The 21,623-nt window shown below is 44.2% G+C and overlaps 1 protein-coding gene across 9 annotated transcripts in view; it reads left to right on the plus strand.

Annotated features, from left to right (window-relative positions):
* Positions 1-21,623, plus strand: part of CAST (calpastatin) — a 124,106-nt gene that overhangs the window by 75,811 nt on the left and 26,672 nt on the right. For 6 of the 9 annotated variants that reach the window (XM_061152058.1, XM_061152057.1, XM_061152055.1 and 3 more), the window contains 14 exons: positions 653-718; positions 1,466-1,507; positions 2,918-2,974; positions 3,375-3,488; positions 4,967-5,053; positions 8,857-8,925; positions 10,235-10,333; positions 11,884-11,964; positions 12,634-12,672; positions 13,175-13,267; positions 13,739-13,828; positions 14,861-14,962; positions 19,797-19,880; positions 20,823-20,870. In XM_061152058.1, the coding sequence (XP_061008041.1) occupies positions 653-718; positions 1,466-1,507; positions 2,918-2,974; positions 3,375-3,488; positions 4,967-5,053; positions 8,857-8,925; positions 10,235-10,333; positions 11,884-11,964; positions 12,634-12,672; positions 13,175-13,267; positions 13,739-13,828; positions 14,861-14,962; positions 19,797-19,880; positions 20,823-20,870 (1,071 nt within the window). The remainder of the gene's footprint in view (positions 1-652; positions 719-1,465; positions 1,508-2,917; positions 2,975-3,374; positions 3,489-4,966; positions 5,054-8,856; positions 8,926-10,234; positions 10,334-11,883; positions 11,965-12,633; positions 12,673-13,174; positions 13,268-13,738; positions 13,829-14,860; positions 14,963-19,796; positions 19,881-20,822; positions 20,871-21,623) is intronic. The other 3 variants (XM_061152063.1, XM_061152060.1, XM_061152062.1) reach the window with 1 other exon arrangement.

Consider the following 21,623-nt stretch of genomic DNA (forward strand, 5'->3'; position numbering starts at 1 on the left):
GATACAAAATTTTAAATTTTAAAAACATTTCTTTGTTCATGAACTTTGTTTTCTTTCCAAATCAATAAGTGTGCCGGCGTGAAAGGGTTTGTTATGTGAAGAGCACAGGTACCTTCATTACTGAAGCATAAGACCTGATCAATTAAGAAGAGTTTTGGCATCAGTGTCTTCAGATAATATAGTAATAAGATATAGGAGTTTGTGCTGATACCACCAAGCACATAAAAAGGAAAGAAATAGCAGGAAACATCAGGCTTCATTTTTAATCTCTTCTTTGGAGAAGTTCATAAACTGTTTCATCAAGTTTTATTCTTGTTTTCATTTCCTCCCTATATGGAGAAGGGATGTGTGCACTTAAGGAATTGTCTTTTTTGACACAGGTAACTTTTGGTTGGGTGAAATTGTCAAATACTCCACTAAAGACCCTGAATCATAACCAGTTCTTCAGAAGCATTCCTCAAGCTTTAGATTTGATCACTAGATTTTTATTGTGCAACAAAGAATCTATGCACTTTTTGATCAAACCCTTGTAATATTGTGCAGACGAAATTCAGGAAACTTTTGATAAAAACCTTTAGCTCTATTAATTCGTGTTGCTTACTTGACTGTCAGATAAAATAAAGTCACACTTGGGGTTGTGCTCTTACATTAGGCTATTCCAGGCAGCAAACAGCTGGAAGGACCGCATTCTCCTCACAAGAAAAGACACAAAAAGCAGGTGATGTGGTTCATTGCACCAGGGGACACCTGTGTTTACTAATGGTCACTTCAGCTGCTTAGCACGAGCTAATAATTTCAGTTCACCATCTTCTGTAACGCTTTGGCCCATCACGGACTTCTAGTAGGCTTAGTTACCCATCACTTACATTCTGGCACTAAAAATAAACTTCACTGCTGCCTATGTTCTCAACACTGTCAGCATCCCATTCTTTTACCTCATCAGCTGAAACCTGTGCTGAATATTCCACTCCTAAAGAGGTCAGTCATGTTAGTGGCTTTGAGGGATGAGGGTGTTTTTTTGTTTGTTTGTTATGTGTCAGTTACAATGTTCGTGGTAATAAATCTCTACATATCTGTAATACACGCAGAAGTAAGATGCAGATTGCCATCTCAGTCATAAGAGCAGACTGCAGACTGTTAATTGGTGTACTTCAGTATTTATCTAAAGAGTTACAATTCCGGGAATTCCCTGGCAGTCCAGTGGTTAGGACTCTCTGCTTCCCCTGGAGGGGACACAGATTTGACCCCTGGTTGGGGAACCAGGATCTCACAAGCCATGTGGAATGGCCACATAAGTAGCAGAGTTACAATTCCAAGAAAAGCATAATAATCTTAACTCACACCACTTTTATTTATAAATACAGAAAACTTATCTTTTAGCTCCCTTAGTTGAAGAAAATATATGATAAACTTTATAAACTCTGTTTATTTTTCCTTCCCTTCTTTTTCTTTCTTCTGCATTTAGCCTGTAAAAACAGAGCCTGAGAAGAAGCCACAATCATCTAAGGTAAATGATTTAAGTCAACTAAAGAATTATTGGGAATCTCTGAAATAATAATGAATAACTAATTTTCTACATTGGTTACTGAATGGTTAAAAAAAAATTGTCAGCTAGCTAATTTTGGATTACCCTTTTGAACATGATTATATAGAGTGGATATAAAATAATAATGTTAACTATATATATATATATATATAAAGATGAATAATATAAATGAAAACAGTTTACTTCAGAAAGCATTTTGTTCAAATCTAAGTATTTATAGCTGAAGTAATTAAAAAGGAAAAAAAAAAAAACAGGAACAAAGGACAAGGGATAAAGGGTAACGAGTATCTGATTGATGATGAGACATGGAGAATCAAGGTGTCTAGCACCTTGAACCCAGCACCCAGGTGACTTAAAGATGACAGCCTCTCCTCAGAGGCCCGGGTTTACCGTGGTGATCTCACCTCGGTTGGTGGATAGTTGTCAGTTGCTCAGGATACAGCTCTGACTTGCCCTTGGGAACAGCTTCCCTTTCCCAACGCGTGGCTGTCTAGACCGAAAGCCGATTCCCGTCTGTGTGGAGACGGACCCAGAATGTCAGCGGGTGGGCCAAGTGTCTCTCTTCAGTAAGGTGCTTCGTTACTTCTCTCAAGCTTACTTGAGCAGTTGCTCAGATACGATGGCAAGGTTTCCTGTGGGAAAGCACAAAGGTGGTTGGTTTGGGCTGGAGTACTTTAAGTGCAGGCAGGGGTGGGGGTGTCAGGGTCATCTGGGTAAAAGATGAAGCTTATGTGATTCTGGGTAAGACCTCTTGGTGGCCCCTGAGGATGCTAATTTCATAGTCACCTATAGAAGTATAATTCAGCAGCTGGTGGAAGTTGTCTTCTAGCCCAAATTTAAATGTTTTTGGTTACCCAGTCTCAAGAGAATTGGGTTTCTGGTGTTACCTGTCTTCTCTACTTGTAACACAGAAGAGATTATGTAAATCATTTAACTGAAAAAAATTTAGTGTTCATCTCCTATGAAAGGAGTTTTTTTTTTTCTTAATTAATTTTAATTTCTAGAGTAGGATCCTTCTATAAACAGACTCAGTGTTCAGAGTGATCTTTTTGATGTTTCTGTTGATGGACTTGGCAGTTACCAAATGATCTACATGAATTGTGAAAAACAGCGTATAATTTAGATACATACCTATGTGAAAAATCATTCCAGATGAAATACTACATTTTCCATGATGTTTTTTTATAATTATCGTTATCAGACTGTTGGTAGGATTATTATCAACTAGACGTCAATATCCACTTCTCTCACTGGGCCTTTCCCAAGAGAGGCAGAATGGTCTAATTGGGATCTTTGTTTCTGAGCTTATTTGCAAAATACAAAAACAATGGGCTAGAATGTAATTGCAATTTTATCTTTTGAAATTGATAGCCATCTGCGGTTCACGAGAAAAAAGCCCAAGAAGTAAAGCCAAAGGAACACACAGAGGTAAGTGATCATTATTAGGACTTGATATCATAAGATGAAGCCTTTTTTTTTCCTTCCCTTATTTGTGTGAAGAATAAAATTCTGAACTCTCATCTTTCAACACTTAAGTCCTACCTAAGATGGCAGTTATTTGTTTTCCTGTTAAAATAGCACCACTGTGTGGCATCCGAAGGCATTGCAGTTTGCTCCTGTGATTCTAGCTGAATTTGGGAGGAAGGAATTGCATTGTTTCAAATTTTGTACCCAAAGTGAAATTTGTCACAGGTATATCATACTAATTTAAATTCTCATAATTGACTACATAAAACACAACTGTTATGAATTGCTTTCTACTCCTCAGAGAAAAGTAGTAATATGTGTCATATTGTTAACCCAGTGGGGGGTGTGTGTGTGTTTTCAGCCAAAAAGCCCACCCAAGCACTCCTCAGATACCGGGAGCAAGCATGCTCCTAAGGAAAAAGCCGTTTCCAAACCAAGCGAGCAGCCACCATCAGAGAAATCAACAAAACCAAAGGTAAATAAAGCAGACAGACAGATGAAAGCAAGAAAGAAAGTGAAGTCTCTCAATCGTGCCCAACTCTTTGAGACCCCATGGACTGTAACCTACCAGGTTCTTCCGTCCATGGGATTTTCCAGACAAGAGTCCTGGAGTGGGTTGCCATTTCCTTCTCCAGGGGATCTTCCTGACCCAGGGCTTGAACCCAGGTCTCCCGCATGGCAGGCAGATTCTTTACCAGGTGGATAGATGGGAAAACACTAATGTCAGCTAGGGAATAAGATACAGATCCTCTGCCTACACTGATGTGTGTAGGCGACTCTAGAGGGCTATGCCAAATATATCTAGTATAGTCCAGATTTTGTGCTGTCACTTTACTGGTGTTACAAATAACCTTGGGGAGACTTGGGACTCCATGAGGCCTGAGGAGAACATCAGACGGGTCTGGGGGATGTTCCATCATGCCCTCTCACTGCCCAGCAGAGACCAGTTGTGACCTTGAGGGAGCAGGCTCTGGTGTCTTACAGAGAGGAAGCCGGGAGTTGAGGCTGCCTCCTGCCCCCCCCTCCCCCCCCCCCCCCGCCCCATGACGGTTTAGTTGCCAAGTCGTGTCTGACCTTTGCGACCCCGTGGACTGTAGCCCGCCAGGCTCCTCTGTCCATGGGGGTTCTCCAGGCCAGAATACTGGAGTGGGTTGCCATTTCCTTCTTCAGAGGATCTTCCCGACCCAGGAATCGAACCCGGGTCTCCCACATTGCAGGCAGATGATTTACCGACTGAGCTATAAGGGAAGCCCTCTCCTTATGGGCTGTGGGAATTCAGATGCCCTGCATGATCTGCTCCTTACCTGGAGGTCTTAGAGTTTTGAGGCATTTACGGGAGACATCAACTTACAGAGCCAAAAAATCAGAAATATATTTTGTATTTCCAGAACTAACAGGAGTTATATATAAGAAGAATAAGCATCTATGAGAAGAACTTTTTCATTGTGAGCTCTTGGAAGACCACATATCTTGTATACAACAATATATCCTGATTACAACAGTCTATCTTGTATCGGGATTGCCATGTGGCCCACCGACTGCAGCCTCTTGTGTATTTTACTTGGCTTACCGTAATCAAAACGAATTTTAATTAGCTGGTAACAATTATAATCAGCATAGTTCACCTAAAATGACAGTTTCTAGCTTCTCTTGAAAAACTGGAATCGCTGGCCGCAGTGGGCTCCCATGGCATCACTTGACTGAGTCCCTACAGCCTGGTGTGAGCCTTCCTGGCCCACTTCACCTGTGTGTGTTACCCGCACGGCCTCCGTAAGCTCTGGAGACCAGCTCTACGTGCGCCGCCTTGCATCATGACCAGGAGAAACTAGTGACCATTTCTCTACAAGATGTCCACGAGGGGAAGCAGGCTCTGTGTTACTCAGACATAACGGTTGAAATGTGTGATCTTGAAAATGGTCATTCACCGTTAACTGAGTTCTGTCGATCTTTTAGACCAAGTCCCAGGACAAGATTTCCGGTGGTGGCAAGAGCACCGTTCCTGCTGGTGTGGCCGCAGCCTCTGCCGAACCAGATGACAAGGTGAGCACACGTGAAAGGCACGGTGTGCGCATGGGCCCTGACGCTTGTCAGGTCTGTTTATGAGAAACACATGCTCAGCGGAGACCTGTTCTCCCCGGGTCAGCCTCTGTGTAACCATTCGGAGCTCCAGTGCTGTCATCCCCAAATAACCCGTCATTCGGTAAAACTGAACACGTCGTGTGTGACGTTTTATGAAGAGGAGCGTGCATCTAAAGAAGAGAGCAAGACACCAAAAATGAATTTAAAACTCCTGTGTTCAATACAGTTACCGAGCACCTGCCATGTGTAAGGCCTCATGTCAATACCAAGGAAATTAAAATGTAGGTGGACTCAGACCCTGCCAGCAGGATTTATAGGTTTGGAATGAAGCACATAAAACTCCCATGAGTCCTTGAATTAGCATTACTCTCAACTTTTCATATGAACACTACCCTCTTGAAGCAAGTAAATCATGTGTGGTCACGGCACCTACATGAATTGATAGGGGAGGTCTTCGAGGGGGTCTCACAAGCCTTCTCAGGAGTATATGTGCCCTGCTGGAAAATTATGGGCAGCTCCCCTAGATCCTTTGAAGGGACTAGCCCGAGCATGTAAGACAAGAAATGGTCTGCTGTTTCTACTCAGAGCAATACAGAGTTAGCAGTGAGTTAGTAATCAGTTTGGAAGCCATATTATCCCAGAATTTTTAGTACTTATTTCTCTTAAAGCTGCAGGTAACTAATTGCAGCAACGATAAGATGGAAATGAAAGGAAAAAAAAAATGTTTATTTTCCTGCTTCTCAAAATGGGAACTGTTATCCCCCTGCAGGCTAGATGGTAAGGAAAGTCATAGGATGGCCCAAAAGTATGGCCCATCTTCCTGAAACATCCATTTTTCTTAGATTTTGGAAAAGAAAAGGCATGCTTATTTTTCTCCAAACTAATGCAGGTATCAGGTGGCATGATGGCAAAATTTACATGAACTTTAAATGAAAACACTCAAATTTTAAACTGTTTTGTTTTTCCCAGCAGACCCCCTTATGTACCTTGAGACCCCCCCGCCCCATCCACGGGTACACTTCACTCTCTTGTGTTGATGAGAGATACTTAGATGCCACAGATTGAAAAGTGAATAGATTGAAGGCGGAGGATTGGATATCTTGGAATAGATTTAAAATGCACTCAGAATTTGAAAATGTATGCCACACATGATTTAGCCAGGGTTATCTATAAGATCAAACAGTAAAGTCAGGCAAGGTTTATATGGGACTCTGGTGTGCATTGGCTTGTGATGGGGCTTGGGGCAAATTATTTCATTTTTCTTTACCTCTAATTTATCTCCTAGAAAATGAGATTGATGAGACCTGCGTTTTCCTTTTCAGTCCACACCGTGTGTAAAGCACTGTGGACTCTGGTCTGACTCTGCAGGACACAGCTGCAGGCTGGCCTCTCTTTTTCTGGATGCGCTGTGCTCAGTCGTGTCCGCCTCTTTGTGACCCCGTGGACTGTAGCCCACCAGGCTCCTCTGTCCTTGGGGATTCTCCAGGCAAGAATACTGGAGTGGGCTGCCATTTCCTCCTCCACGCTTCTTCCCGACCCAGGAATCAAGCCCGAGTCTCTGGTAGCTCCCGCATTGGCGGGCGGGTTCTTTACCTCTGAGCCCCCTGGGTATCCCTGGCCCCTCTAGCGTGCCTGGGGCTGCATTCAGGCAGATTGAAACAGGCCCCCGCAGGGAGCTGTTTGTGGAGACAGGGATTCTGTCTGATTTGGAGAACCCGGGAGGACTTTGAGTGGATACAGTCTGAGTAAATCATGAAAGGAAAGCTGGGATTGCAGGCTTACAAACATAACAAGAGAGAAAAAAGTGTGATCTGTGTGCAAAGTGCATTCCAATGTGGGTGAAGCACAGGAGACGTGAGTGGGATTGTAAGACCAGAAAGACAGGTCGAGGCGCTGCCGCGGAGCACGCTGAGATGCGTTAATCCCCCTGGCAGTGGTACAGCAGGCAGCAGGTAAACACAGGGGATCAGAGAACAGATGGAGCGATGCGATGGGATTAAAACCAGGCTGCAGGAGGATTAAGTGATCACAATGGCTATGATGAGACAGAATAGAGATTGGAAGGAGGGAGGCTGGTCAGGGGCTGTTCTGGGGAGTCCGAAGTCAGCCTGAATTAGAGCTAGGATATAATCAGTGAGTGGGGAGCAATGCAGGAGGCCTGGCAGAGGTGCAAGCTTCAGGTTTTAGCAAATGATGGGCGGCAGTAAAATCTCAGACAACCTGGGGCCTCAGCGTCTGAGTGGACTAGGTTGGCAACCCTAAGGTGAGACAAGAGAGCCGGGCATCACTGCTAGGTTTGTGCCAGTGCAGAGTCAGCGCCCGTGAGGCGAGCATCTTCTTAAGCGGTGAGCCCGGCCCTGGTTATCACTGACGGGTGCACAGAGGTCAGAAGGAGGGGAATTGGTGGAGGTGGAAACTGGATGCCTGCCTTTGGACAGGCTGAATTAAAGTTTCTGAGGTGTCCCGAGAGAGGCGATTCAAACATCGCTTTGGAGGCCAGGTGACGATGGAGAAGGAGAAGAGGGTTGGGGGGAGAGAGTGACTCTGAGTGAACACTTGCGCGAGGCTGTGGATGAACCGAGGAACTGAATTCAGTTGCCAGGACTTGGGTTCACCCTGGTGCCTCCACAGTATCCTAAATACAATGATCACAGCAGTTGCTTATGTAGTACTTCGGTAGAGCTTAGCATGTGCCCAACCACGGGCTTTCACACTGTGATCGAACAGTTAGTTTAACCCTCACAGCCCTCTGCAGTAGGTGCGGTGACTACCCTGGTTTTCACACACACGAGGATACAGAGGTTCAGATGTGACCTGCCTGCAGCCGCTTGTAGCCAGTGTGTGTGTGGGATGGTGTGCAAACCCAGACCGTCTGAGCCTGTATGCTCTGCTTCCAAGATCTGCTGTGCAGATTTCAGAGACCTTCAAATAAGACAGTTTCCCATTTTCTTCAACCCGACGACCTTGCCATTTAGTTCCTGCCTGGCCCCGAAAGCATCTGGCCCCTGACCCTAGAGAATGATTGCCTGGGCCCAGCAGCCCAGCTGAAACACGCAGAGTGTGTGTGGCGAGGGGCAAAGCAGAAGGTCTGCCAGAGCGGGCAGAGGGCACAGATGCCAGCATAGAACCAGGATGGTGCTGCGAGAGGTGAGAGTCAGGAGACGGGTGTCTGGCAGAGGAACGGAGGGAAGATTCTGTCCGGGTAAAGGCATGGAAATCGCAGGTTAGAACGTTGCTGGCAATTACGGACGGAGCAACTGAAGCAGTGGTGGGAAGGGCATTCATTTCACGGAAATGAAGAAAAGAGTGTGTGATGATTTGACAAAGCAAGGGGTGTGGAGGTCTTGATGTGTGGGTACAAAGACCAAGAAAACCCTAGAAACAGTGGCTGCCTTGTGATAAGAAAAAATTCATGAGCGTTGCAAAGACTAGCTACAGGTCCTGGGAGAGGCAGCCAGGAGCCATGAAGGAAGAGATTGGTAGACCGGGATTCAGATCCTAGTGCTGTCCTTTACTGAGTGACCTGAGAAGTTACTCAGCCTCTCTGAGCCTTGTTACGTCACTAAATGAGATTAATATTATTATTATTATTACTTATGATGTTCTGAAAAGTATATAGCACATGTAGTGTCTGGCAGAGAGCAGATGTCCAGTGTATGATCAATATTATTTGTGTTACAATGTTTTCATTTTAAAGTATGTAATATTATTGAACTTGATGACCGTGTCTGAGGAGTTTTTATCTCTTTCTCAATCCCCACCAGAATAAAGAAAATAAATTGTTAATATCAGCCGTACCAGCTGAATCCAAACCGAGTAAACCATCTGGAAAGGTATGAAGACAACAGTGCATTTTTGCATAGGTATTTATTCATAGTTTCTGTGCTTGTCGTGATCTGATTTCTCAAGGGCAGACATTATGAGGTGAGGGTAACTTAAAAGACCTTTTTAATGAATTGTTGTTTGAAGCTAATGGAACTGGGTTGGAAGTGTGATTTTTTTCATGTATGTTTGTAACATTTTATATTGTAACCCTCTGTTCTGAAAACTCCAGTTATATATCAAGGAGTTTACATTTCAGTTTCTCTCCTGCAAATGTACTTTCTTTAAACAGAGGATTAAGTAAATCTAAAGAATGCCAGGCACTTCTTTATTCTGAAATTTCCAATTGAATCAGCCCAAAGCTAACAGGCCCCAGATTCTATTACACAGTCTGGTGAGTTCCTGAAGTTGTAGTAGATACATGGTTGTTGGCGGGGGGGTGGGGGGTGGGGGGGGGGGAGCGATCCTTTTTAAGCTGAATTAAACAGTAAAGGGTCTTTCCTCAACTTGTTATTGTTCCCTTTAAAAGCAGCTTAGTCTTCACAATGAATCTTTTTTTTTTAAGTAACAAGTTGTTTTATTTATTTGGCCACACTGTGAGATATGTGGAACTTCCCCCACCAGGAATGGAACCCTTGCCTTATAATGCCCCCTGCAGTGGAAGCCCAGAATCTTAACCACTGGACTACAGGGGAAGTCCCACAATGTGTCATTATTAACCTCAAAAGTAGGATGGAGGCACTGTTTGTTTCATTTTACCATTTTAAGCCCATATCAACAGAATAAGCTGTCACTTCTTATAAATTTAACATCCCTTTCAGGAAATTTCTATTTGTAAACATCTTCAGATGAGCAAGTGAACAAAAATCCGCAAATGAGTAAAAGAGCACAGGGCAGTCCATTTTTGAGACACATTTTATTTGGGAGAGGTGGAAACAATTGATAAACAATACCAGGCATTTTCTCTCTTTCATATAGCAACATGATCATCATTCTTTGTATTTTGTTTTCTTTTTTCTTTTGACTATTGGTATAGTGGTCTGACAGCCATAATTAACCATACGCTTGTTCACCTAGTTAATGCCTTTAGACTTACTGAAATTGTGATTCTTACTTGAATGTGGCTTTCTATCTTGCCAAGCTAGAGTCTGAACTCTGGGACTTTAATAAGTTCTATTACAGACCAGATTTTAACCATTTTGATAGCTGAAGAGCTTTTAGTGTTTGGTATTTTTCTACATAGAATTTCTTTTGGTAGTTAAAAAGTCAAAGTGAAGGGTGTGTAGCTAGTAGCATTTACATATCTGCTCTGTTTTCCAGTCAGACATGGATACTGCTCTGGATGACTTAATAGACACTTTAGGAGAACCTGAAGAGACGAAAGAAGATAAGCCAGCATATACTGGACCGGAAGTTTCGGTATGTGATCTTGATGTTTCTAAAGATCCATACCTAGTGAGTTGGAGGGCTAATAGGTCATGGTCCTGGTACACGCAGGGATGCACAGTGTTCCGTCACTTGAAGAGAAACAGAATGCTGTCAGTGTCCGTGATAGCAACTGACCATGAGTGTTGTGGTTGGAAACTGTCCCAGGGAGCTATGCAAGTTATGTTGATCAGCAAACACTGATTGCTTGTTTCTTCTGAGACTACAGCTGGGATGTACTCTGTTGAGTCACAAAGACTTATGTTCTGTCTTTGAGGTTTCTGTTATTATGGTTTCCAGATATTTCCATCCTGTGACTTGAACTTATTCTGATTTCTAGATATTTTCTACCCTCAGTTCTTCTCTATTCCTGATTCATAAAAAGCAATTATATATTCTTTGGTATTAAGAAAGACATTCCATAGATTGGAAGAAAATATTGCAACAGACACAACAAACGACTTGTTTGTAGAGTTTATGAAGAATTTTTGAAAGTGAGAAAAAAACAACCCATTATAAAATTAGGAGAAAATTTGGCCAGTAGACACATGAAAGTCTCCCTAGTAATTAGAAAAAATGATTCTAAAACACAGAGGGATAGTACTTCACACTTACCTGATTGGCAGAAGTGTAAAAGTCTGACCTGTGGCCCGGAGTCTGTGGATGTCACATGAATATATGCATACCCTCTAACCAGCAGTTCCACGTCTAGACAGATTCCCTGGAGAGGGCCTTGCCCAGTGTGTAAGGAGTTATAAGAACAGGTGAAACATTTGGAAATGATTTCATTCAACAGGAAACAAGCTGATGACAAGTGGAATGCTTTATAGTGGTTAAAATGGTTTGTTCATATATCAATATGGTTTCATTACAAAAGCATAATTTTGAATAAAAAATAGTACATTGCAGAATGATATGTAGAATTTGATCTGATACCATTTATGTAACACTTGAAAATAAGCAAAGTAATGGTGTATATTTTTTATGGATACCTACATGTGGAATAATTGTTTTAAAATATACTCAGCTTTATACTGATGGATGTGATAAAGTTTGGGATGGTGGCTATTTCTGGAAAACAAGGAAGAAAAATTGGATTGGAGAGTGCAGAAAAAGAGACATCGCTCTGACTTTTTTTTATTACATAAATAACTAGATCTGTTGAGTTATATAGAAATTCACTGTTATTAACTGCTCTTTTGTAGGTATAGAAATATTAGATAATGCAAAATATTTTAAAATAAAATGTATTTTATATAGGAATCAAATTTAATATATTGGTTTGAATATTTTATAGCATTATTTATGGGTTAAGCCAATTAAATATGGGCAAATATCTGTAGAAACATAAAATTTCAGAGTTGCATAAAATGCTGGCTTCTTAATGATTTGTATTTAATCTCAATAGTTCTGTAACTTAATAATGCAATAGTACTTTGGTTTAAGAATTATGTATACATTATGTATGTATGTATTATATTAAGAAATATGTATGGTTTTAGAATTATACAGCTAATATCCCTATACGTACTTTTTTTCCCTAGGATCCAATGAGTTCTACCTACATAGAAGAACTGGGTAAAAGAGAAGTCACACAGCCTCCAAAATATAGGGAACTTTTGAATGTAAGTTAAACAGTTACGTATTTACAACTTATTGTTTTCTCTTTGGAATTATCATTTTTATCACATTAATATATCCAGTTATTTTAACTTAGATAAAATAACGGGCTTGTGAAATTGTCATTACTCTGAAGCTTACCATATTAGTTTGATGGGGCTGCCATGTCAGAGTATTACAGATTGGATGGCTTAAACAACAGAAACTTACTGTCTCGCAATTCTGGGGGCTCGAAGACTGGAATCAAGATGTGGGCAGAGTTGGTTCTGTTTCAGGCCCCTCTGCTTGGTCTCCACATGTAGATACCTCCGTGTGGAATAATTCCATGTCTTCTTTCCGTGTGTACATATCTGCATGTCGTCTTTTCTCTCTGTGGATCTCTGGGTCACTTCCCCCTTTTATAGGAACACTGGTCATATTGAAATAAGACCCATCCTAATGTTGTCATTTCACTTTAATTACCTCTGTAATTAAATTAAATACCTCTGTAATTACCTCTGTAAAGGCCCCATCTTCAAATAGAGTCCCATTCTGAGGTTTTGGGGGATGGGACTTCAGCATGTGAGTTTTGGGAGGACGCAGTTCAGCCCATTGCACTCACTGAGGGATGCATTTTGCTGACTGTAAGGATTAATCTTGCCTTCTCAGCATCATCAAACTAATATTTGTTTCAGAAAAAAGACGGGATCGCAGCCCCTCCTCCAGACTCCTTGGTGAGTTTACATAAATGTCTTCCAAGATCAGATTTAACATTTTTCATATCTTTGGTTGGGGGAATAGAGTTATCAATTCTGTATTTTTGGATTATGACTATAGTGATCTCTAAATCAGATGAAGTTTCCATCTATTCAGAGGAAGAGGGAGGGGATAGGGCTCATTTCAGTGCTTGTTTATTTCCTAATTAGTTTTTTCTTTTCTTTTTGAGGGAAAGAAGAATGGGGCAAGAAGTTTTAGGACAAAATAAATATTATTAAAAATAGGATGAGAATATCCTACTAACGTAGTAACAAGTATGTTGAGAGTAACAGAAAAATAATATTCATTGAGCATCCAATTTCCTCCCAAGCATAGGCTTTCATCTGAGTTATTTTGTTAAGTATCTCCTTTGGTAGTCAAAGAATTGCACAAGTGCATTCATCATTTGCTGGGTTTATAATCTGTTCTGTCACTTGAATGATTCCCATGTGTGACCCGTCATGCTGCCTGTTTCTTTAGAAACCCCTGGGGCCCAATGATGCCATCGATGCCTTGTCATCAGACTTCACCTGCAGTTCCCCTGCAGCTGATGGAAAGAAAACTGAGAAAGAGGTATTGTTTTTAATGCAATTAGGGAAACTTGTTAGAAACTACCTCCCACTTTTAAGACAACAGCTTTTTTTTTAAACTATTTTCTACCACACTGTCTTCATTGCTGCGTTGGGGCTTCCTCTAGCTGGGGCAAGTGAAGGCTGCTCTCTAGTTGTGATGTGCAGGCTTCTGCAGGGGGCTTCTCTGTTGCAGAGCAGGGACTCTAGGTGCACGGGCTTCAGTCGTCATGGCTCGAGGGCTCTAGAGCACAGGCTCGGTGGTCGTGGCTCACGGGCTTAGTTACTCCACGGCATGTGGGATCCTCTCTGGCCAGGGATCAGACCCGTGTCCCCTGCATTGCAAGGCGGCCTCTTAACCATTGGCCACTGGGGAAGCCCCAAGATGCCAACGTTTTACTTCTGGTTCTTACTGTTTGGTTAATCCATTTCCTTCATCTACCAGTCAAACCTTCTTTTGTCTTTTATTTTTCAGAAATCTACAGAAGAGGCTTTAAAAGCTCAGTCAGCGGGGGTAATCAGAAGTGCTGCTCCACCCCAAGAGAAAAAAAGGAAAGTAGAAGAGGTATCAATAATTACTTCTTTGAACCTCAGCATGGTCCCCCTGGTGGGTGGATGGCGGGGTAGGGGCACGGCGGGAATCTCAATAGTGCGTTGTACCCGTAGACCACCTTTGTTCCCCTCGGGCCTGCGTGGCATAGTGAAAGTAGTCAGGCTTATATTGGTCAGGCAGGCCTTCTCTGTTTCTACAAATGCTTATGGGTGATTTTGGCATATGTGCCTTGGTTGTGGGAGAGGATTGTCTCACCATTACTCTACACAGAAGGGCAGGACCCCAGAGACAGCACTCTCTGGGGACATCAGATCTTTGACTTGATTTTCTAAAGGCCTTGACTTCCTGTGACCCTCACGGGGAGCGTTGCTGCAGTTACTCTGTCCACCTTGACCACAGTCAGCTATAACCTGATTCTTAGGAATCCTGAAAGGCAGCCCTGCAGCTCTGGGCTGGATGAGAAGACCTGCCCTGTCTGCGGATCGCCCAGATACTGCAGGGAGGAGTTTTCTGTGGGTGCTGCTCTGCCTCTGGCTCGTGGAGTGGCCGGTTTATTTTTTATCTGGAGGAGCAGAGGGCACCACACCCCTGAGAGTGGGAATTCCTACATTTATGAGCCACTTCAGGACCCCCTGCTTCCTGGGCTCTGCTGGGCTAAAGGACATGGGTTGTCAGAGTCATTTTAAGGGACCTGTGTTCAGAAAAAGAAAAACAGTACTTTGATATTGACAGGAGTATTTTATAATTATTACTGTACTTGCACCTCTCGCTTGCTAAGAGGTGAAGTGTACCCCCAGGAGCTCCGTTAATGTACAAACGGGTCCCATCCCATGTTTCCTCTCACCGGTAAGTTCTTATTTCTTTCTCTTTTTTTTTTCTGCTGGGTTTCAAGTAAAACTGCCTACCTAGAGTCCTTCCTCAAGCCACAGTTCCTTCTTAAGAGATTTACTAACAAAATGTGAATGTCTCAAAGGAGTAGGTGGCTTGTCTCGGCTGAGGAGGGCGTCTCCTTTTTAACGTACAGAATTCTTTGCTTCTCCGCAGGACGCCATGACTGAGCAGGCCCTGGAGGCCCTGTCAGCCTCCCTGGGCACCCGGAAGCCGGAGCCGGAGCTCGACCCCAGCTCTATTAAGGAGGTCGATGAGGTACTGACCTGGGGGCTCACATGCAAAGCCTGTTAGTCTGCAGCTTACAAGGTTACGGAACTAATGCCCAGCACATGTGTGGAACTTTTGCACCACTTTTGTTTTTCATAGGGATCTCAAATGAGCTGAGCTTTGTTCTGCCTTACTTCCAGGGTCTGGCTAATTCAGATATTTTATTGCTGGGGAGTTAGCAACCAGGAAGGATATTTGAGTGTTTATCTTATAAACCATCTAGAATTTTAATACTTCAAATGAACGACTAATCTCCTTTGCCAATTCTTAAGTGACACCTGGCTAAACAAGATAATGTACAGGCGGTGGCCTGGTAAGAAACAGGTTTGTCTGCTCGTATGGAAATTGGAAATCTGTCTTTTCAGAAGGGTTCTAGGTGCTTCTCTTTATAAAAAAGAGGGGAGATGGCTGCAGATGGGGGTGGGAGATCCTTTATGTAACTCTGGGGAAAAGTGTTGAAACCTTGTCGCCAATTAGAATAAAATCAAGCAATAATTGCTTTATAGCTAGAACAAAAGCATGTTTAGAGTGTGGAGCTTGGGAGTTGCTCATGTTTGGTAGAAGAGAGTTTTCATGTTAAATTTCAGTTTTTAAAGGATTGTTGAGTCCTCTGGGGGAAAACAGAAGGAGAAGCAGAGGGCCCTCCTGGGAGCACCCGGGGCCAGGCAGTGGTGGGGGGCCCTCCTGGGGGCACCCTGTGCCAGGCAGTGGTGGGGGGCCCTCCTGGGGGCACCCCGGGCCAGGCAGTGGTGGGGGGCCCTCCTGGGGGCACCCTGGGCCAGGCAGTGGTGTGGGGCCCTCCTGAAGGCACCCTTGGCCAGGCAGTGGTGGGGGGCCCTCCTGGGGGCACCCTTGGCCAGGCAGTGGTGGGGGGCCCTCCTGGGGGCACCCTTGGCCAGGCAGTGGTGGGGGGCCCTCCTGGGGGCACCCTTGGCCAGGCAGTGGTGGGGGGCCCTCCTGGGGGCACCCTTGGCCAGGCAGTGGTGGGGGGCCCTCCTGGGGGCACCCTTGGCCAGGCAGTGGTGGGGGGCCCTCCTGGGGGCACCCTTGGCCAGGCAGTGGTGGGGGGCCCTCCTGGGGGCACCCCGAGCCAGGCAGTGGTGGGGGGCCCTCCTGGGGGCACCCCGAGCCAGGCAGTGGTGGGGGGCCCTCCTGGGGGCACCCTTGGCCAGGCAGTGGTGTGGGGCCCTCCTGGGGGCACCCCGGGCCAGGCAGTGGTGGGGGGCCCTCCTGGGGGCACCCTTGGCCAGGCAGTGGTGGGGGGCCCTCCTGGGGGCACCCTTGGCCAGGCAGTGGTGGGGGGCCCTCCTGGGGGCACCCTGTGCCAGGCAGTGGTGGGGGGCCCTCCTGGGGGCACCCTTGGCCAGGCAGTGGTGGGGGGCCCTCCTGGGGGCACCCCGAGCCAGGCAGTGGTGGGGGGCCCTCCTGGGGGCACCCCGAGCCAGGCAGTGGTGGGGGGCCCTCCTGGGGGCACCCCAAGCCAGGCAGTGGTGGGGGGCCCTCCTGGGGGCACCCCGTGCCAGGCAGTGGTGGGGGGCCCTCCTGGGGGCACCCCGGGCCAGGCAGTGGTGGGGGGCCCTCCTGGGGGCACCCCGAGCCAGGCAGTGGTGGGGGCCCTCCGGAGCACCCGCCTCCCAGCGCAGGTGGCAGCTGGTGGCCGTCGCTGTCACAATGCTGCAGCCTCCCCTGTCACTTCCTGTTCCGGGTCTCCGGGGGGAAGGTGGGTCTCGGCCACTCCCAGCAGCTCCCCCGGAGTCTGGGACCGCCCGGTCCCCAATGGGCCAGTTTCTATCGTCGACCCTCTTTGAGGACTCGCCGGGCGCCAAATGGCATGAAAGGCTTTACGAAGGCAAAGGCAAGGGAGCGGGAGAAGCCACCCTTGTCCTCCAGGACCAAGTAATGTACTGGGGGGAAGCGGAACTTGGATTGCAACAGGGTGCGAGGAGGCACGGCGTCTCGAGGAAAGGGTGGTCCCGACAGGACCCTGGGGGTCCACCACCAAGGGCTCCGGGGCAGCTCGCCAAGGGCACTTCTGCCTCGGGACTGTTTGATTAGGGTGGTTTAAGAAGATGGTAATTTGGAGAGGGAAAGTATAAACATAAATCCCAGGATGAAAAGACTCTTAAAGTGACTAAAATCAGATGAGTAGATGTAAAACAAGTTATGTCAAAATAAATTTTAAACAGTTTGGGTTTAGGGATGTAGAGGAATTAAAGTGTTAGTCACTCCGTTGTGTCTGACGCTTTGCGACCCCATAGACTGTAGCCTGCCAGGTTCCTCTGTCCCTGGACTTCTCCAGGCAAGGATACTGGAGTGGGTCGTCATTCCCTTCTCCAGGGGATCTTCCCAACCCAGGGATCGAATTCAGGTCTTCCACATTGCAGACAAATTCTTTAGCCTATGAGGCACCAGTTCAGTTCAGTTCAGTTGCTCGGTCGTGTCCGACTCTGCAACCCCATGGACTGCAGCATGTCAGGCCTCCCTGTCCATCACTAACTCCCAGAGTTTACTCAAACTCATGTCCGTTGAGTCAGTGATGCCATCCAACCATCTCATCCTCTGTCGTCCCCTTCTCCTCCCGCCTTCAATCTTTCCCAGCCTCAGGGTCTTTTCAAATGAGTCAGTTCTTCACATCAGGTGGCCAAAGTATAGGAGTTTCAGCTTCAGCATCAGTCCTTCCAGTGAATATTCAGGACTGATTTCCTTTAGGATAGACTGGTTGGATCTTTTTGCAGTCGAATGGACTCTCAAGAGTCTTCTCCAATACCACAGTTCTAAAGCATTAATTCTTCGCCGCTCAGCTTTCTTTATGGTCCAGTTCTTACATCCATACATGACTACTGGAAAAACCATAGCTTTGACTAGATGGACCTTTGTTGGCAAAGTAATGTCTCTGCTTTTTAATACCAGGGAATGTATTAAATTTCTTCTAGAAAACTAGCAAACTCCTAAAATTTGAACAAAAAGAACAGTTCATTTTCACTCTTTCCACTAGTTTTCCTTTTTAATTATATGTAAAGTATGAAGATTTTCTAACCCTCTGGATCCTTATGTTGAGTTTTAGTACCTGATGGTGAATTCACTACTTTGGTTAGTCTGCTATGATAACCCCATAAAGGTTGATATGGCATAGGAGTCCATGGCCACTCCAGCACATTCTATGCCAGGTGATGCTTCAGAGAGGAGGTCCATGCCTGCTTGCCATTATTATAAATAATGTACCATGGCATATTTATTCTGTAGTGATACCTCATTATTAATCTCCCCTGATTAGGGCTTCACTGGTAGCTCAGTTGGTAAAGAATCTGCTTGCAGTGCAGGAAACCAGGTCTCTATCCTTGGGTCTGGAAGATCCCCTGGAGAAGAGAATGGCAACTCACTCCAGTACTCTTGCCTGGACAATCCCAGGACAGAGGAGCCTGGCGGGCTGTAGTCCATGGGAGTCGCAAAAGAGTCAGACATGACTTAGCGATGAAACCACTACCATTTCTAGTGCAGTTATCTAGTCTGCAACTGTGTCAATTCAGGGGATGTTTATTTTCATCGCCTGTTGAATACAAACCACAGTGCAGGCATTTAAGAAATATAAAGATCAAAGAGGAATAGAAAGGTATCTAGCTGTGCATATGACTCACTGTTCACAAGCCCAATTGGGGGCACAGTCCTATATGGGTGACCCTTTCATGAGGACTGTTTTATAGCTAGAGACCTCACAGATCCCTGAACTGGGGAGAACTTCTGTGTAGTAGGACTTCCTCTATATCCTGAAGTAGAATATAACCAGAAATATTTTTTAAAAATCCTTTCATCCCTTAATGACAGTTATTATTCTATAGAACAATAAAACTATGATCCCAAAGCCTAGAAAAAGTACCTGGCTTATTAAAAGTGCTCATTAAATATTTTAAAATTAATCAACTAACTAAGCATTCGATGGAGAACCACCGTCTTAGGCTGAGGTGTACATGGGAGCAATAAGGTGAGCTAGAATCAGCTAAATACCACCCCCCCACACACACACACATATACACACACACTTTTGTGCCCAGTAGCTCCTTGGCTTGTGATTTAAATCCGTATCTTCATACTGATACAAATTATTATGTATCATGAAACTTCACATTACCCACCAGTAACTTACAATGCAGATGTTCCATCCTGAAAGCCACTGGTGTGCTATGGAAGTGCACTTTTTTGGACTTGCATTCGGTTGCTCATGGTTCAGTAATCCAGTCAATCTTGGTGTTACTGAAGGGAGTTCTTTGGAAAAAGTAAAACCAGTTATCCATGGATCAGCCAGATTTGTGATGGGATGTCTCTCCCATTTCTCATCTGTTTCACACTGAACAGGTTTAACACTCCTGAGCGTTGTTTTTTTTTTTTTTTTTCTCCCCCTTAGGTAAGTACCTCATTGAGTATGACAGATGAAGGCTGTAAAATAATTGCAACTAACTTGTACCCTCTTCCTAACTTCCTTCAAAGAATATTTGTTTCATTTTCTCTGCTGGTGTTTACAAATCAAGAGAGCTAGGTAAGGGTTCTTAAAGACGTAGCCCCATTTTACAGCTGAAGAAACAGGCAAAGAAAGTCTAGGTGGCTTCCCAGTGTCACGGAGATAGGGCAAGGACACCTCCCCAGGATTCCTGGCTGGCTTGTTTTTCCTCTGCCTCTAGTATCCCTATTCTGCCTTTCTCCTGGCTGCTTACTAGGCCCTTTAATCTGATTTGGTCTTCTCCTCGACACCCATGGGGTCCATAGAGTGATGTCTTATTATACCTATATGATCCAAATGTTTTTTTTTTCCCCCCTCCACTTTCTTCAGGCAAAAGCCAAAGAAGAGAAAATAAAGAAATGTGGTGAAGATGAGGAAACAGTCCCGTCGGACTATAGATTAAAACCGGCCACGGTAGGTTGCTCACCTCATTGCATGCCGGCGGCTCGCCGCTCCTGCCCGTGTGTCCCGCTTTGCCCTGTCTGTCCCCAGGAGGCTTCAGGGCATGTCTGTCCTGGTTCAGATAACAACTCTGGAAACCCTGAAACTTTTATTTTCTGTCCTGAACAGTTGGACCCTTTAAAAGAGGGTTTCCTAAGTAGTGACCGTGTGTGGTCACTAAAATTTCCACAAATTCAAGTGTTTGCTATTAACCATTCTTGACACAGATCCTTAACCTTAAAGTGGAAGGAATAATTGTGAGTTTATATTTTCTCTAACTGCCGATGGATAAAAGCACATAGACCTTGTAAGTGGTAGAGAAACATATGATGATTTACCAATGTCTTTAGTGAAAGTGGTTTTGGTTTGGCGTGAGGAGACTGGACTTATCCCTGTAATTATATTGGCATTTATCTTTGAAATAATACACATAAATGTCTGATGGGAAATAGTTGCAATGCTTATATATGGAAAGTATAAAGTATTTTAAGAAATATTCTAGAATGTGAATGTCCAAACAATTAAAACAGTTTTATAGGAATGAGATCTACCTCTTCACCATGGTTGGAGAATCAAAACCTTTTTTTCAGCCTTTCTTTGATGAAGCTGCATCTTTCTTGCCAAAGAACCTTTTAAAAAATTCTACTTCTTTATCCAAAGATGGAAATTATTTTTCAGTAACTTTAAAAAAAAAGTACTTGCATTGTACTTTATAGCATTTGGTCTTGATTTTTATAACTCAGTTCCTTATTCTGATACTTTATTTAAAAAATTAATTTGAAATACAAATTCACTCCAACATATTGGCAAAAGAGTCTCTTCTCTCATACCCTGGAATTTCAGAAACAAACTTAATGGGATAAGAAAGCAAAATTTATTGTTTCATTTTAAATGAATTTTCAATTTCATTCACAGGATAAAGATGGAAAACCACTCTTGCCAGAAGCTGAAGAAAAACCCAAGGTGAGGAAATAAGTTATTTTCTGATACTTAAAAAAAATACAATAGAACTGTAAGATATAAACATAATTTTCATAGACAAGATCTCACTGTGGACACTCGTATGCCAGCCTAGTATTAAGGAGAAAGGAACTTTTGACAGCAACACTCGGCCATTTCACACATTTTAATGATTATTTACCTCATGAATTATTACCTATTACAAGTTTATAGGTGACGTTCATTGAATATAGGAGCCAATATCAAGAGGGCCCTCAAATTAGGTCATTAGCATTTACTTTGATCCTAATCTCATCATCAAATGCTCTGATTCTGTACTACCTTTACTTAATTTGGTGTTAACCAGCAAAGTTACCTGTCAGGAAGACACTAAGCAGCTACATCTATTAGTCACTTACTGTGTGCCTGACACTACACCAAATGGTGTTTGTGTGTTATCATTTTGAGTCCTCACTGAATGAGGAAGGCACTATTATTATCCCCATTTTACAGGAAATTGAGACATAGAAGGATCCTGTAATTAGCCCAAAGTCAAATGGCTAGGAAGTAGCAAGGTCTGGGCTCGAAACTCAGTCTTTCCATCTCTGGGCTGAGCTTCTGAATTACATGCCATGTGGTGATGGAGAAGACTCTTGAGAGTCCCTTGGACTGCAAGGAGATCCAGCCAGTCTATCCTAAAGGAGATCGGTCCTGGGTATTCATTGGAAGGACTGATGTTGAAGCTGAAACTCCAATACTTTGGCCACCTGATGCAAA

Source organism: Dama dama, chromosome 9, assembly GCF_033118175.1.
Source record: "Dama dama isolate Ldn47 chromosome 9, ASM3311817v1, whole genome shotgun sequence".
NCBI classification, from domain to species: Eukaryota; Metazoa; Chordata; class Mammalia; order Artiodactyla; family Cervidae; genus Dama; species Dama dama.